This window comes from Gopherus flavomarginatus, chromosome 1 (assembly GCF_025201925.1).
Source record: "Gopherus flavomarginatus isolate rGopFla2 chromosome 1, rGopFla2.mat.asm, whole genome shotgun sequence".
NCBI classification, from domain to species: domain Eukaryota; kingdom Metazoa; phylum Chordata; order Testudines; family Testudinidae; genus Gopherus; species Gopherus flavomarginatus.
In genome coordinates, this window is record NC_066617.1 from 9,168,298 (window position 1) to 9,185,837 (window position 17,540).

General features: G+C 42.1%; 1 protein-coding gene across 4 annotated transcripts in view; it reads right to left on the reverse strand.

Moving 5' to 3' along the window:
* EXOC4 (exocyst complex component 4) overlaps nucleotides 1-17,540 on the reverse strand; it is a 619,611-nt gene that overhangs the window by 527,637 nt on the left and 74,434 nt on the right. For all 4 annotated transcript variants that reach the window (XM_050936809.1, XM_050936810.1, XM_050936811.1 and 1 more), the window contains exons 6-7: nucleotides 16,230-16,473; nucleotides 8,768-8,945 (exon numbers count right to left, since the gene is read on the reverse strand). In XM_050936809.1, coding sequence (XP_050792766.1) covers nucleotides 8,768-8,945; nucleotides 16,230-16,473 — 422 coding nt within the window. The remainder of the gene's footprint in view (nucleotides 1-8,767; nucleotides 8,946-16,229; nucleotides 16,474-17,540) is intronic.

Consider the following 17,540-nt stretch of genomic DNA (forward strand, 5'->3'; position numbering starts at 1 on the left):
TTTTTTTTTCTGCTCTCTCTGGCAGTTTGTGGCTTGCATGTTAAGCAAGAAGCCATTACCAGACTGTTAAGGGTCTTTTGTCATGCAATAGCCCTCCCATTAGGAGGCAAATACCAGCACTATATGCATGCAAATAAAGTGGTTTTTCAGGTTTACTTAACATTGAAGATTAGCTAAAGGCACTGTTGCTAGGCAGACTTCAGGAGGCAACAGAGCCTGCAGTGCAGAAGATAAACACCGGAGGGCACCCCAACACAAGAAAACAGGAACCATGACTTCTAAGGCAAAAATTGAGGCCGAAGAACAAATCAAAGAAGCTGAACACAGGCGACAACTGGAAATAAAACAAAAAGAGATGGAGATGAAAGAAAGAGAAGAACAAGCCAAAGAGGCAGCACACAAAAGAAAACTAGAAGAAGAAGAGGTGGCCTACCGAAGGAAACAAGCAGAAGAAGAGGCGGCCCACCGCCGAGACATGGAAAAACACCAAAAAGAAAAGAAACCATATAACTTACTATCTGATCTGTTTGTCCTTACACTTAGAAACAGAAGACTAGAAAGTAGAAACTGCTTCTCCAAAGCTCAGAGAAAGCAGGCAGACAGACAAAAACCTCAGACACAAACTTCCCTCCACCCAGAGTTGAAAAAATCCGCTTTCCTGATTGGTCCTCTGGTCAGGTGCTTCAGGTGAAAGAGACATTAACCCTTAGCTATCTGTTTATGACAGAGTTCACCTAAGTCTCAGTTAGAGTCTTCAATCACCAAATCTACAGTTTGCTGAGTCTAAAACAAAATCTTCCCTCCATTTGCTTGTAGGAATCTTCACTTGGAATCCATGCAGACTCTTCCTCTGCGAAAAGCACTGTTAGCCAGTCAGCTAACTGATTAACCAATCACTCAGTTCAGTACATAGATTTAAAAAAAAAAACTGGCTGCAAAATGCTTCAGAGTTAGGGGAAACAGCCTGCTTCTGCTCCTGGGCTCAGCTTCTCCCAGCTCACCCAGGGCACATGACCCCCTGCAAAGCAGCTGCTCTGACCATTTGCCTTCATGGAATCTGACCCCAGTAACAGGGAACCTATTGGAGATACCAAAACTACCACACCAAGCTTCTGGATGTAGAGTGCTAAATCTGCCTAGCAACAATGACTCAGACACAACTCACTCCTACCTCCCACCAATGGGTCTCAAAGAAATACCTTCCTATTAGGCATGTGGGTTACAATAGTATTAAGCATTAAGACTGAATATTACTGGGAAGCATTCCGCTATCTAGAGGAAAAATAAGTCAGGTCATTTCAGCTGACAGAAAAAATTAATACCGTCTTACATTTTTCACAAGGGTGCCTCTCTGTCCCCAACATATACACACAAATGTATGTATGCATGCATGCATGAAGCTATAAAGACAGCTATTTCATAATATATTACACATGCAGAGACACACTATTAGAGGATGTGTTATCCATGTGAAAAATTGTAGAGGCATGTGATATATTGCATAGGCATTAATACATTTCATTCATCTTTGACTGCATCACTGGACTTCACTTCTGCCACTAATCCATCTTCTCACAATTTCTTCCATCCTTCCTAACCCCTGAACACATTTGAACAAACATTGTTTTTAAAAAATCAGCCTCCTAGATAAATGTTTCCTCTTCCTGCTCACAAAAATGTGCAATTTCAGTCCTTAAATTATTGCTGTTCAAGAACCAGAATGGACACAATTTAGTCATAGGCCAGTAAAGGTTTTCTATACCTAAAAGTGTTTTAACTTCAAAGTCCACTATCTTATGACCATAAACAGCAGATGCGTTGGGTGAGGGGGGCTCAGCGTCCTCCCGCCTCCCCCCAAATCTCTCTCTGTCACTGGGGCATAGTGCTTCTGGAACAAGCTAGAGTGTTGCTCCAGCAGATGAAATACAGGACATCGCTGTGCTCCTGCATGTCAGAAATAACCACTATACTGTCTCTGCCTGCCAGCTCTGCTCTGACCGGCTATCTTAAGGCTTTGCACACAGACTACCACAAGGCCAGGGAGCAAGCTAGATCACAGAGAGTTATTTATCCTTCCCACCCCTAGCTTCCCCCCCACCACCACCAAACAAACTGTCTTATGTCCTAGTCTTTTTATATGCCACATTTTATTTGCTTTCGTTTGGCATTAAAAACAGTGACAACTAAAATAAATGACAAGGACACCACTGCCAAGCAGCTCTGACTAATGTTTGACCTGAGCTTCAAGAAATGGTTAAGAATGGCCTCGTGTATGACATGCCCAGAGGTAAGAAACTTTTCAGTTTTTTAGCAGGGATGAAAGTGTTTTCCAGACCTCACCGTGTTTTTCAAAACTTTACAAACGAGAACTGATACATCAGATGCTTAAAATAAGAACTACATGATATTTATCTTAAAAGGGGTTTTAAACCATCATCTCTCATCCTACTCTAATAGCAGAAGAGTCCCTTTGAAGACAACGTGAGTCCTGCCTTCATGAAAAGTGCAGAAAGTCAAGTCCTTCAGCTGCGAGCAGCAAAAGCCAGTGGGGGATCCGGGCCCAGCCCTGTGGGGCAGGAACTGCTGCTGAGCGGGGGGAGGGCTCACTTTCTAACTCTCACCTTAGGGGCCTCCCCTCCACAGGAGACTGGAATAAAGACAGTGACCCTCTACACACACGTTAGAGAATGGGGCCTGAGACATCCCTCAGAAAAGAGGCTCCTCCCACACACGCACTGGAGTGAGGGCCTCCTCCCATTCTATGCATCTAGACACAAAAAAGAACGTTTTCACCAGTTGCCTATGCTTGTGACCCTCCAATGCAAGGAGGTCAATACAAACAGAAATAAGGAAGAGTCTCAGCTTTCCATGGCGATCCAGCACTCATTTCCAGCCCCAGATGGGCACAAGATTATGGAATTCAAATTGCTGTCATTTTTATGTGCAGAAAAGTTATTTTAGGTCATTTCTGGAGGGTTTTATGGCTCCCTCTGACCTCTGAATGGTCAAGCTTATAGCGACTAAGCATCACAGGTGGTAGATTACAAGAAACAATCCCAATAACAAAGTTTAAAGCTCTCTCACTTGATTCTTCAGTCACATAGGAGACACTCAGTTGGGGAAAGGTGGGGGTTGTGTATGTGTTGTCCAGTATAAAGGTTTCCTCAATTTTAGTTCACCACTTATGAGGGATGCAACCATCACCAACTCTTGCTGATAAAGTAAAATTATTTGCCTTGTAATTCTGCTTCACTGACGATAACGTTGTGCAAGAGTCTCACTCCTGGGCCTCTGCTCCCAGGAGTGAGACTGACAGAACTCCACAGCTCTTAAAGGTTTTTTGGCCTTCGAGGGCAATGACAGCATGGCTAGAGCATGTACTAGGGACTCTATTGCCACCCACAAGCTTAACCACTGCCACCGACATGTTCCAGTCAGCTCGAATTGCACAAGGTTTATAAAATTTGTGACTGTCACTAGCCTGGGGCTGAATATAGCTGGCTTGTTGGTCTAGGGGTACCGGGGGGAGGGACAGCTCAGTGGTTTGAGCATTGGCCTGCTAAACCCAAGGTTGTGAGTTCAATCCTTGAGGGGGCCACTTAGGGATCTGGGGCAAAAATCTGGGGTATTTGGTCCTGCTAGTAAAGACAGGGCTGGACTCAATGACCTTTCAAGGTCCCTTCCAGTTCTAGGAGATAGGTATATCTCCTATTATTAATAATATTATTATTAAATATTATCTATCCTGAGGTTTGGGCAGGAATAATAACAAAGGGAAGGAGGGTTAAAATCTGGGAGAGAAAGAAACATTTGTGTGTCAAACTGATTCTTTATAAAGCACCTGTCTGAAGCTGCCTATGGGGCTAGAAAGAGGCCCAGAGAAAAGATTAATTAGCAAAGGGCTGGCAAGCCATTCAAAACTTCTTAATAAGTCACATATGGTGTATGCAGTTATCTGATTTAGGTGGCGACTGGTCCTGCTTTAGCAGGGGGTTGGACTAGATGACCTCCTGAGGTCCCTTCCAACCCTGATATTCTATGATCCATACCTATATATGTAGACAGTTATCACATGCCATTGTGCAGTTAAACCGAACAACAGAGAAAATAAAACATGGAACATTCTGTAATCCTTTACAGCAGAGTACATCACAATTTAGAACAAAAGTTGAGGAGTCTTCAGAGAAAATATGCAGGCAGCAGCTCCAGCCTGAGTTGGGAAATGAAGATGGAACACAGCAGGCTGCTGAAGGAGTAACGGCAAGGAAGAAGAGGCAAGCAGCTAGTCCTGCAGATGGAGGGGAGCAGTCAGTGGAGGCAACATCAAGTACGAGCCCTAGGAGGATTGTGAGGGCGAATACAAATCGGGAGGAATCACAGCCAGCTGCTGTGGGGGATAGACCGGAGAATCGCATTGTCACCAGGAAAAGGCAAGTCTACGTGATTGGAGACTCTCTACTGAGAAGAGTAGACAGGCCTGTAACTAGACCTGATCGGGAGAACAGAAGAGTGTGCTGTCTGCCGGGGGCTAAGATACAGGATGTGGACTTGAGCCTGAATACGATCTTAGCGGGAGCGGGAAAAAATCCATTGATTATCCTTCATGTGGGAACGAACGACACGGCTAGTTACTCACTGGACTGTATCAAGGAGGACTATGTCAGACTGGGGAAGAGGCTTAAAGACATCGAGGCTCAGGTGATCTTCAGTGGGATTCTGTCGGTTCCTAGAGCGGGGCGACGAAGGAGTGACAAGATTATGGCGATCAACAGATGGCTCAGGGAGTGGTGTTATAAGGAGGGCTTTGGGATGTACGGTTACTGGGACGCATTTACGGATAGACAACTGTTTGCTCAGGATGGACTTCATCTCAGCAAGGAGGGAAATAGAATTCTAGGATGGAGGCTCGCCGACCTCATCAAGAGGGCTTTAAACTAGAAAGTTGGGGGAGATGGTTGGGAAATGTTCGGGAGATCTCCACGCCAGAACATAACCTGGAGAGGGAAGTAAACAAAGTGAGCGGGGATACCCTTGCGGCCCCAAGATTTGATCCAAGGAGGAATAGTGGAGTGGAAACCAGAGTAACGGGTGATGCTGGTGGTAGAAAGTTTGTGCACGACGGGGGAAAGAATGTCACTGACGCCAAACGCCGAAAATTAAAAGGTTTGTACACTAATGCGAGGAGCCTAGGTAACAAGATGGAGGAACTGGAGTTACTCGTGCAGGAAGTGAAGCCGGATATTATAGGGATTACCGAAACCTGGTGGAATAGTACTCATGACTGGAGCACGGGTATTGAAGGCTATGTGCTGTTCAGAAAAGACAGGAAGAAAGGCAAAGGTGGGGGAGTAGCCTTGTACATCAATGATGAAATTAAATGTAGCGAAATAAGATGCGATGGAATGGATAAGACAGAGTCCGTCTGGGCAAAAATCATGCTGGGTAAAAAAGCAACTAGAGCTTCCCCTGAGATAGTGCTTGGGGTGTGCTACAGACCGCCGGGATCGGATTGGGATATGGATAGAGACCTCTTTAATGTCTTTAATGAAGTAAACACAAAGGGGAAATGTGTGATTATGGGGGACTTCAACTTCCCGGATATAGACTGGAGGACAAGTACTTGCACGAATAATAGGGGTCAGATTTTTCTGGATGTGATAGCGGATGGATTTCTTCATCAAGTAGTTGAAGCACCTACAAGAGGGGATGCCATTTTAGACTTGGTGTTGGTGAGCAGTGAGGACCTCGTAGAAGAAATGGTGGTAGGGGACAACCTTGGTTCGAGTGATCATGAGCTGATTCAGTTCAAACTAGATGGAAGGATAAACAAATGTAGATCTGCGATTAGGGTTTTTGACTCCTCCAGGGCTAATTTTAAAGAGTTAAGGAAATTAGTTAGGGAAGTGGACTGGATGGAGGAATTAGTGGATTTAAATGTGGAGGAGGCCTGGAATTACTTTAAGTCACAGCTGCGGAGACTGTCGGAAGCCTGCATCCCGAGAAAGGGGAAAAGAACCATGGGCAGGAGTTGTAGGCCAAACTGGATGAGCAAGCAACTCAGAGAGGGGATTAGACAAAAGCAGAAAGCTTACAGGGAGTGGAAGGAAGGCAGGATCAGTAAAGAAAGCTACCTTGCTGAGGTCAGAACATGTAGGGATAAAGTGAGGAAGGCTAAAAGCCACATTGAACTGGAACTTGCAAAGGGAATCAAAACCAATAGTAAAAGGTTTTACAGCCACATAAATAAGAAGAAAACAAAGAAAGAAGAAGTGGGGCCGCTATACACTGAGGATGGAATGGAGGTTAAGGATAACCTAGGCATGGCCCAACATCTAAACAAGTACTTTGCCTCGGTTTTTAATAAGACTAGTGAGGAACCTTGCGATGATGGAGGGATGATAAACGGGAATGTGGATATGGAACTGGATATTACTGCAACTGAGGTAGAGGCCGTACTTGAACAGCTCGATGGGACAAAGTCGGAGGGCCCGGACAATCTCCACCCGAGGATATTAAAGGAACTGGCGCGTGAAATTGCGAGCCCGTTAGCGAGAATTTTTAAGCAATCGATAAACTCGGGGGTTGTGCCGTATGACTGGAGGATTGCTAATGTAGTTCCTATTTTTAAGAAAGGGAATAAGAGTGATCCGGGTAATTATAGGCCTGTTAGCTTGACGTCTGTAGTATGTAAGGTCTTCGAAAAAATTTTAAGGGAGAAAGTAGTTAAGGACATAGAGGTCAATGGGAATTGTGACGAATTGCAACACGGATTTACTAAAGGTAGATCGTGCCAAACCAATCTGATCTCCTTCTTTGAGAAGGTGACGGATTACTTAGATAAAGGAAATGCGGTAGATATAATTTACCTAGATTTCAGTAAGGCGTTCGACACGGTTCCGCACGGGGAGCTGTTAGTTAAATTGGAAAAGCTGGGAGTGAATATGAAAGTTGTAAGGTGGATAAGGAACTGGTTAAAGGGGAGACTCCAGAGGGTCGTATTGAAAGGTGAACTGTCGGACTGGAAGGAGGTCACCAGTGGAGTCCCTCAAGGATCGGTTTTGGGACCGATCTTATTTAACCTTTTTATTACTGACCTTGGCACAAAGAGCGGGAATGTGCTAATAAAGTTCGCGGATGACACGAAGCTGGGGGGTATTGCTAACACGGAGAAGGACAGGGATACTATTCAGGAAGATCTGAACCACCTTGTAAACTGGAGTAATAGAAATAGGATGAAATACAATAGTGAAAAGTGCAAGGTCATGCATTTAGGAATTAATAATAAGAATTTTGGATATACGTTGGGGGCGCATCAGTTGGAAGCGACGGAGGAAGAGAAGGACCTTGGGGTACTGGTTGATAGCAGGATGACTATGAGTCGGCAATGTGATACGGCTGTTAAAAAAGCAAATGCGATTTTGGGATGCATCAGGCGGGGTATTTCCTGCAAGGATAAGGATGTGTTAGTACCGTTGTATACGGCGTTGGTGAGACCCCATCTGGAATACTGTGTGCAGTTCTGGTGTCCCATGTTCAAGAAGGATGAATTCAAACTGGAACAGGTTCAGAGACGGGCTACGAGGATGATCCGAGGAATGGAAAAACTGCCTTATGAAAGGAGACTCAAAGAGCTTGGCTTGTTTAGCCTGGCCAAAAGAAGGCTGAGGGGGGATATGCTCGCCCTATATAAATATATCAAGGGGGTTAACGTTAGGGAGGGAGAGGAATTATTTAAGTTTAGTACTAATGTAGCCACGAGGACGAATGGGTATAAACTGGATATTAGGAAGTTTAGACTTGAAATTAGACGAAGGTTTCTGACCATTAGGGGAGTGAAGTTCTGGAATAGCCTTCCGAGGGAAGTAGTAGGGGCAAAAGACTTTCCTGGCTTTAAGACAAAGCTTGATAAGTATATGGAGGGGATGTTATGATAGGATCGTTAATTTGGGCAATTGATCTTGAATTACCACCAGACAGGTCTGCTCAATGGTCTGCGGGGAGATGTTGCATGCGATGGGTACTGAGTTGCTGCGGAGAATTCCTTCTTGGGTGCTAGCTGGTGACTCTTGCCCACATGCTCAGGGTTTAGCTGATCGCCATATTTGGGGTCGGGAAGGAATTTTCCTCCAGGGCGGATTGGCAGATGCCCTGGAGGTTTTTCGCCTTCCCCTGCAGCGTGGGGCACGGGTCGCTTGCTGGTGGTGTCTCTGCAGCTTGAGGTCTTCAAACCATTTTTGAGGATTTCAATAACTCGGTCCTGGGATAGTGGTTGTTATAAAATTGGATGGGTGGGGTTCTGTGGCCTGCCTTGTGCAGGAGGTCAGACTAGATGATCAGATTGGTCCCTTCTGACCTATGAGTCTATGAGTCTATGAGTCTCGGCTGACTGCAATGAAGGCATGATAAGGAGACAGATGGTTTCAGTTGTGACACTCTATGTGACAGGAAAATGTGACAAGGTAACAACACTGAGTTAAATGTTACTGTTTGAAAGCTTCTGATAACATCATCTGGTAACTTGGCAGGTAACTTGTATCACCTCTTCATGTACCATGAAGATGAAACCAAAAAAAAACGTTGATTGCCAGAGTTTGTGCGCTTTGGGACCCAGCAGTCCATTATAACACAGACATTTACCCAACAATAAAGACAAATTCCAGCATGTATGCTTCTTGAGCCTCTAGTCTATATGAATGAATTTTCTGGCACTCTGTCAGCAAAAATTGCTGTTTTAAACTGAGTGCATGACTGTTTGAGAGATCCTTACCTGCAAGACATCCTGGATCTTCACCCACACATCTGCCATGTCATACAATTTGACATCACCATCATACAGGCTGGATGGAGAGGCCACTGTCTGCTGAAGATGTCCCAGCACCACGGAGTGAGCAGCCGCTACAGCATTGAATTTGTCAAAGAGAAGTTCAAGCAGTTCCAGAAGTAACCTAGAAGAAAGGACAAATACATTCAAGACGATAAGGCATTCTGATAACATAGTAATGAAGGCCATACAAGTACCTTCAATGGACAGATTGGTGGGCAGGAGGTAGGGGTTTATCTGTTTTCTTCCCCTCTCAAATTGAGGAAGAAGGTAAGTCTCATTTACTTACACACAGGCTTAAAATAATATGGTATTCAATGGTTTAGTGCCATTTTGGATTATGGGATGAACAGTATGAAAGAATTTAAAAACCTACATGAAAGATCAGAAACCTGAGGTATCAGGGCTTACTAGCTGTGTCAATCATCAAAATTGTGTTATTAGACATAAGGTGTTATGGCTATAACCTCCTATAAGTTTACAGCACATTAGCTGTTCCTATGGCTTCTTTACTGCTCAATTATTGTAATTAATGGGCCGCTGCAAAAGCCTGTAACTATTGTGTGACAAGACAATGACTTACCACATCTGATATTATTTAGAAGAAAATGTTAATTAAGTTTATTGCTGTTATAGAGTTATACAGACACCCCTAGGCCCAAAGATAGTGTTCCCCTCACATATGTCACTTAGCCATCTTGGACAAAAACCTTCTCTTGACCTTACTGCCCAGACACAATGGGTAAAAGCAGGACATTACCAACAGAAATGTCTATTCCAGATGGCTCACTATATAATGTAATCCTTCAAATTTATCCCTCTAATTTCAGAACCACATGGGCAATTTCCAGAGTTCTCAGATGGGGTAATGCAGCTAAAACACATTGCCAGTGTCAAACACAGAGCTCATGGTTAAGGAGAAAAGCTTTTCGATTACACTGAAAAAAATGAAAGGACAAGTCTAGGAAGGTAGAGAAGCACAGTACGACAGGTCTAGGTCTTGTCTGTACATTATACTAAAAATAGAGATGGGCTGAAACAAAGTGCCTGATTAAAAACTTTAGGAAGTTCAGATCCTGAACTGAACTTCATTGCTGCCCCCTCTCTTTGAACAATGATCTGTACCACAGCCCAGATCCAAACACCTTTATAAATACCAGAAAAGTTCAAACCTGGACCCAGATCTGAAATTTGCAGCTCTTGTCTCTCTCGGATGAAACAAAATAAAAAATCCTGTACTATAAGGCAATTCCATTTTGTGATACCAGGAGCTTTTCCATTCACCTTTAATGTTAGGAAATGCCTACAAATTAGTAGTAAGTATAAAAGTGACAGCCTGGGGACAACGTAGAACAGAAATACTGCTTTTGAAGGATGGGTGTATATTGAACATGACAAGGTGTTTGTTGTAGAAGTCAGGAGTCTGTATGCGCATTTGGGAACTATGATATTTGGATGGTAAGGCATGTGTAGTTGTTTATGTTGTCTTACATTAACTGACTGCATGTATTTGAGAACTCTTAACTTTATTTTAAGTTGTTTGTATGGGAATTTCCATTGTTTTTCAAGTTAGCAACAGTACCTTAAATAGCTTTGGAATATAAGTTGTGGAGCAGAGTAGCCCTGTTCTGCAACAATAGGTCTTTGCACATCTGTGTGTTGCATGTGTTTACAAGGGGAAAGCATCGACATTCAACGCCTGGGATATGGAAGAGGAGAAGGCAGTGTAACTGTAACATGGAGGAAAGACTAGTCTCTTCTGTTTAGGCTTTTATAGCCAATCTTTAAAATGTCAAAGATGCTGCTCCCATAAGCAGAGCTGTACGTCTTGCCCTCTCCTTGACTGCTATTTGACCCCAATAGCTATTAAATAAAGGCTCCGTGTCTGTCACAGAGGTCACTAATTCCATGACTTCCCGTGATCTCTGTGGCTTCTGCAATGGTCAGTGCAGCTGGCTCTAGGACTGCCCGAGCAGATCAGGCAGCCCCTGGGCCAGTCGCACTGATCACTGCTGGGGCAGTTTGGCTGTGGGAGGGGCTAACAGCTGGGGGTTGGGGTGTAGGGCAACGCTTACTTCAGGGGATGTGGGCTCCCCGGAAGCATCTGGCATATCCCTGCAGCTCCTAGGTGGAGCTGTCAGGGGGCTTTGTGTGCTGCCTATGCCTGAAGGCACCACCCCCACAGCTCCCATTAACTGCTGTTCCTGACCAATGGGAGCTGCGGAGCTGGAGCTCGTAGCAGGGGCAGCGCGCTGAGCCCCTCTGGCCTTCCCTGCCTCTAAGAGCTGCAGGGATATGTCAGCTGCTTCTGGGGAGCCAAATGGAGGCTGGTAGGGAGCCTGCCAGCCTCGCCAACTCTCCCCTCACAGCACCAGCGGGGGTCCCAGACAACCGCCCCATAGCACCCGCAGCACCTCCAGCCCACCCCCTCAGAGCACCAGGGGCCCCCGGCCTAAGTTTTAGTTAGGGGTATATAGTACAAGTCATAGGCAGCTCATGGGCAGTGAATTTTTGTTTACTGCCCGTGACCTGTCCATGACTTTTACTAAAAACATCCGTGACTAAAACGTAGCCTTACTATGAAGTTATTAACATGAATTAGTCAGGATAATAGGGTAACACGGAAACTAAGCTGCCTGAGAAACAGACAGGGTGGATTGATTTTAAAACAGTGATTTTAATAATCAGTTTTAACCAAGATCTAAATTATCAATTTTAAACTTGTTTTACATTTGCACTATAGTTATTTATTTATTTTTAGTTAGTTATTTATAGTTTATTTACGCATATAGCAACCAGTAAGAACTTTTTCGGGGGGAAATCATAGAAATAGATTCTTATTGGTTGCTAACCACTAAAACATGTTGACCTGCAACTTAATACAGCTTTTACACGATTTGGTTCTTTTTCTGCAAACCAGAAAGAAACTCTCGCTATACACATTTAATCAATTATATTGCTTAACATACGATTTACGCACACACCCAGTGCTATATATATAGCTCAAGGAATTATATAACTTAATATTCCGATTCCTAATTTTTACATTCAGTTTATGTTAGAAAATGGTGAATGATGCATTTCTCATTTATTAGATTAATTTTTTACTTGTAATTTGTGTCAAGCTACATTTGAATGGAAATTGGGATTTACTTAAAAATGCACAAAACAGCATTTTAAGATGGCTTTATTTTACTAATAAAAATAACCTTAATTATACTGGATACGTAAGAAAAACAGTAAGTTTATCAAACACAAAATGTTGGATTGGAAGAGACCTCAAGAAGTCATCAAGTCCAACCGCCTACATTGTGGCAGGACCAAGTAAACCTACACCATCCCTGACAGGTGTTTGTTCAACCTGTTTTTAAAAACCTCCGATGATGGGGATTCCACAACCTCCCTTGGAAACCTATTCCAGAGCTTATGTACCCTTATAGTTAGAGTTTTTCCTAATATCTAACCTAAATTAAAATGTTTTACATTTAAAACTGCTTTATTAAACAAAGGACGCAGTAACAGCAATTAGTGAATTGAACTGGTTGTTTCTGGTCACCCTCTCCTTCAAGATTTTAGAACGAGTCGGTGTCATCCCCTCCCACCTGTTATTTATTGAGAGATAGCAAGAGGAAAATAAGCTTGCAGCCTTTTTTTCCAACTACCAGTCAGTTTCTCAACTTCGAATAAACTCATCAAGTACTGAATAAGCTGAAGAAACTGGAGAAAATATTCCCTCTGCATATGCAGAAGTGGCTAGTGCTGTCAAAAGCTGGTTTAGCACTTCAACAAACTCTGGTTCCTGGTGTTTGGCCAAAGACTTCCAACCACTTTGGTGGTCTGACTCTCTTTAAAACTTTGGCAAGAAATAAGTACAGCTTGAATATATTTCTATTTAATTTAAATGATTTTAAGAGATTATAGTAATTTTAGGCCTTAACATAGGTTATCATAATTTCAAATTTAATTTTAAATAGGTTTATGTTTCAAAAGTGAGCTTTATTTAATTTACATTAAAAAATCCGTTTAAAAAAAAAAAACATTTACTTGTATCCATCCTGGAAACAGAGCTTCTATTTCTGCTAGATAGGCAGCTTCTCCATCAGATACGCTTCCTAAGGCTTGAGAGAGCTGAGTCTCAGTACCTTATTAGGTACATAAAATCGGGGCTCACGATAGCAGGCACAAGGTAGGAGGCAAAAAGACAGTAAGGGTGAGGAACTGGTAAGGTCGAGAACTAGGATACCAAATATGACATGGAGGCAGAATTTGCAAGGGCTTGGCATTTTCATGTTAAAGGGATTTATACCTTGCTTTGCGTGGAAAACTGAAGGCGATTGTAATTTGAAGCCGATGGGCACCTTCATAATTAAACAGACATAATTGTAAAAATTTATCAGCTCAGGCACAAAATCGATTCATCTGCCACTACCATGGCAACAATAATGCCAAATAATAATTTAGTCATCCATTGAAAAAAGAAAAAAGTTGTTTGCCCCAAGCAAGCAAAATTTTGCACAGCTGGATTAAATAGGTTAGACAGATGTCACACACAAGAAAATACAAATGAGATGTGTTTGTAATAAAATGGGATTAAAGTAAACTAGTTTGCAGAATTTCAAACTGTTCACCATGTTGGCATTCAATGATATTATGCATTGAACAAAAAGGTATTTATATTTTTTCTTAATTACAAGTGCCTTCATATTCTCATATTATGGCATGGGCTGATTGGAAGCTCCCAATTGGCACTCTCTGTGACAGTCATCATTTTAGCTAACGAACTACTATACATCCTTCTCCCATTTAAACAGTTCCCATCCTTTCCAATTCTCCTTGTAGTCAAGTCCCCTGAAGCTTCTAATCATTTTTAATTGCCCTTTTTCTGGACCTTTTCTAAATCTCTTAGGCCATTTTGAGACAAGGTGACCGAAAATTAATGCAGTGTGGGTTAAAGAGACGCATAAGTTGGGGGGGGGGTGTCTTTTTGGACCAAGTGACCTAAGCAGAACAAACATCTGCAATGACAAAGGGCTGCTCGGGCAGTTTGTCAGTTCAAGTTCTCAGCATCCACTCATGAAGAAATACATAAACATGTCGACAGAAAGTGACATGCCCTGAGGCAACTCCTATTGTCTGGGCAATAAAATAGAATGAGTCCATAGGAAGTGACCGCTGACACTTGCATGAGGTCACCAATGATAACGCATGCACTTTACCCATGATAACGTGCTTTGCTTAGTTTAGGGTAGTTTGGAGTTTGATGTTTTGCTTTTGCTGTTCAAGCCTCAGCAACAAGAGTTGGTAAAGACAAGTAAGGAAATTTCTTAAGAACTCTGAAGGAAAAGCAGCATGGGTTTGGTAATGAGATAGTCAATATGCCAGCTCAGTGAGTCAGATCTTCAATCGATGTAAAACCTCATAGCTCAGTTGAAGTCACTGGAGCAATGAAAATTTACACAGCCAGAGGATCTGGCCCAATATCTTTGTCCATCAGTAGTAATGTTACCAGACTTCTCAAACTAAAACTAATACAATGCTGACTCTTGCACTGTACTTTGTCCTTCATAGCCAAGTCAGAGATTTCTGTAGATACTATTTACAATATAATGAGCTGCTCATGAATGAGACAAAATCAGAACCTTTTCTCCACAAAATAATTGTTCAAGGGCATACACAAACTGCTAGATATATTAAAGAACCCAGGTACTGTTCTGAACATCACTGGTAGTGATAAAGGTTGGAAGACAGACTAGCTACAGAAAAGCCAAGATCAGTTCCAACTACATAGAGATTCCACAGTACTTATACTCAACTACATTGCAGTCTACAGTTTTGATCATTTCTACAACGTCTTAAGCAGCTAACTACTGCAAACCTCCTACTTCCCTCTAGTGCTTAATGGTGCCCTCAAATGGCTCCTCTCCCCCATAGGTGAGTGAAAGCTAGGGTGAGATTGAGGTATACCATGGTCAATTAAATGCATTCTCCCCTCCCCCTACCCCCAACAAATTGTTATCTGTATGTAGCAGTATATAAATGGCTTTTTAAAATTGTGCATTCTGCAAACACATTGTGAATTAATATTTCAGAACAGTAAAAGGCAGTCACATGTGGAAGTTATAGAGTTTACTAGGCTAGGCTAATGATAGGCAGAAAAATAAATTATTCAATGGTGAGATTGAAGTACCACACCCTTTCATACTCCATACTCAGACACTGTCAAATTAGGAAACTCTAGGGTAGTGCTCCAGAAATGTAGCTTTTTCTCATGGAATGACAGGACTTAAATCATTTTTATAAGGAGTTCCTAAAGGAATTACTCTAGAATTTCCAAACACAGACTTCTTGGCCTCCAGCCCAAGTGGAAGGGGACATAACACTTTTCAAAAGGAAAGAATACCAGCCAGTCTTCCAACAGTCAGCACCCAGTCTTGGAAAAACAGACAATACAAGTTAGGTGGACATCTCATGTGGTTAGTGCAAGCTGTGCATAAGAAGCTTCATTATAGATTCAGATCCTTCGGACTTTTCATCTCTTTTAGTCGTCTTCATTAGTCATTTTATTTGCCAGTACTAATCATTTTTATGGATATCCTCTAAGTACAGTAGCTGAAGACAGACAATAGGCTCAGTGATATGAAAGAGACCGAGAGGTATTCATATTCAAGTCTAGCTTTAAGATGAACTAAAAAATATTTCACCTGCCAAGTTCTGAGGTCAAGAATCTACCATCACTGAAAACCTTAACAACATTTAAACAGTGTTGAGAGGTATTCTCTACCCATTTTTAACTTTTTACAGAATTTGGCTCTTGTGGAGGAAAAAAGAACCTTTGGCTTTTAAGACAGGAGTCATCGCTGACTCAATTAAAAATGTAGCTAATTTGTCTAGGTTGGCTAGGTTTCCCAACTCTCTACATGTGATTTCTATTAACTGGGGACCATAGAAAAACAAATGAAATAAAATGTAAAGATTTTAAATTCGCCTTCTAAAAGCAGGAGATACCTTATGGAAAACTTTGCATATCATTCTGTTTATTAACAATTCTCCTTCTGTCCTTATCGGAGGGTGATTCCTCCATCTTTTTTTTATATTCTTTGCAGGTCTGCATGGAAACAAAACCCATGTACCTTAGGAGCTCATCAGCTCCTGCTGATCATTCATTTATATCAATATTTATAAAACCATGTGCCCAGACCTCTAGGAACATTAAAAAAATATTACCTGATTCTGCAAAGAGCTAAATAGAACTTAGTTTCCCAAGTCACTGGGGCACATGTTTAAAATTTTGAGATTACTGCTGTAGTCAAAGGACTGCTGGTGCTCCTGGGGGTGATGACCTCAACCCACAGCTTACTTTTGCTGCAAATGCCAGTACTCCCTACCTCAGCATTTGAAATGTGCTTACCTAGGCTGGTTTTCCTGGGAAAGGCTCTCTCCTTTCTGGTAGCCACTGTCTGCCACCTGCGTTGTGGACCTCTTGACAATCTGCTTGAGCTCCTGTTCCAGACGATCCTTGATAGCCTTCACGGTCTCAGGGATTTTTTTCAGTTTGGCTAGCCCTTTGATGAGGATCCCCATGAAGACAGTACTGTTCTCCTCCGGATCCAGCTCCATATCTTCTTTAATCTCCAGCACACTTACTTCTCGCACTGAAATCACATCACCACCAAAAACAATCATTTAAAACACTCAAAGTAAGATCAACACCAAGCAAATACAATGTTCCAAATGGCTTGCCACAGCAGAACTCTGCCTATCATGGACTACTGCAGGAATAAATGCTGGAACACAAAACAACTCAATTTCTTCATTATACACAAAACATAGCAGCCTGCAAAGTAGACTGATTCAAAGTTAGAGGTCATATACAAGGAGGCATAAGTTACCTGCATGTTCTGGGATATATTAAAGTCTAGTGTGATTAAGACATTCATAAAATATGAGTTTTATTAATAATCATTTTAAGGCTATACAAATCAATGGAATTATAGGCTTGAACCCCCAACCTAGCTATCTTCCATTTTCACAAAAGATAATTTTTTTAATGTGAGAACCAGTTAGTTCACCAAGAACAAACTCCTGATGAATTTGTAGGAAAGGACCCTTTCTTTTCCTCTTTGCATTCTAGTTTACAATAAAGTATGGAATGATGGTCTGATGTTATCCTATTCTATTTTATTACTGCTGTCAACAGACAAATTATTAATCACACTCTTTAAAAAGAACCTTTTAGTAAGTTGTCTAAAAGAGAAAGAATTAGGTTTGAAAAACTAGATGGAGAATTACGGCTACTCTGGATACAGTCCCCTTGAAATAACACGGAGTATCTTGACAGGAAGTTCTGTTGCTAGGAGACAGTAACCACAAAATCTCAGGGTAATGTGTTTTTGTTTTAAGTATGTTCATTAGTCAAAATTTCTTAATTTACAGATAATGAACAGTAACAAAAGGGTGTCTATGCTAAAGACTGGGTGAATCACTTAACTGATACGCTGAAAAGCCAATGTGAAGTGAAAGTCTTCAAGGCAAGTCCAACCAAAATGTGTTGTAAAGAACTCTGTGGCCACATGGATTGTTAACAGCTTGATTAGAAGTACATAGATACACAGCTCAAAAGTATACAGATAAAAAGATTCAAACCTCATAATGGTTACTGATACAGAGATTAGAGACCAACAGCTGTTTCATCCTGCTTGTGTTGAACCAACCTCAGACT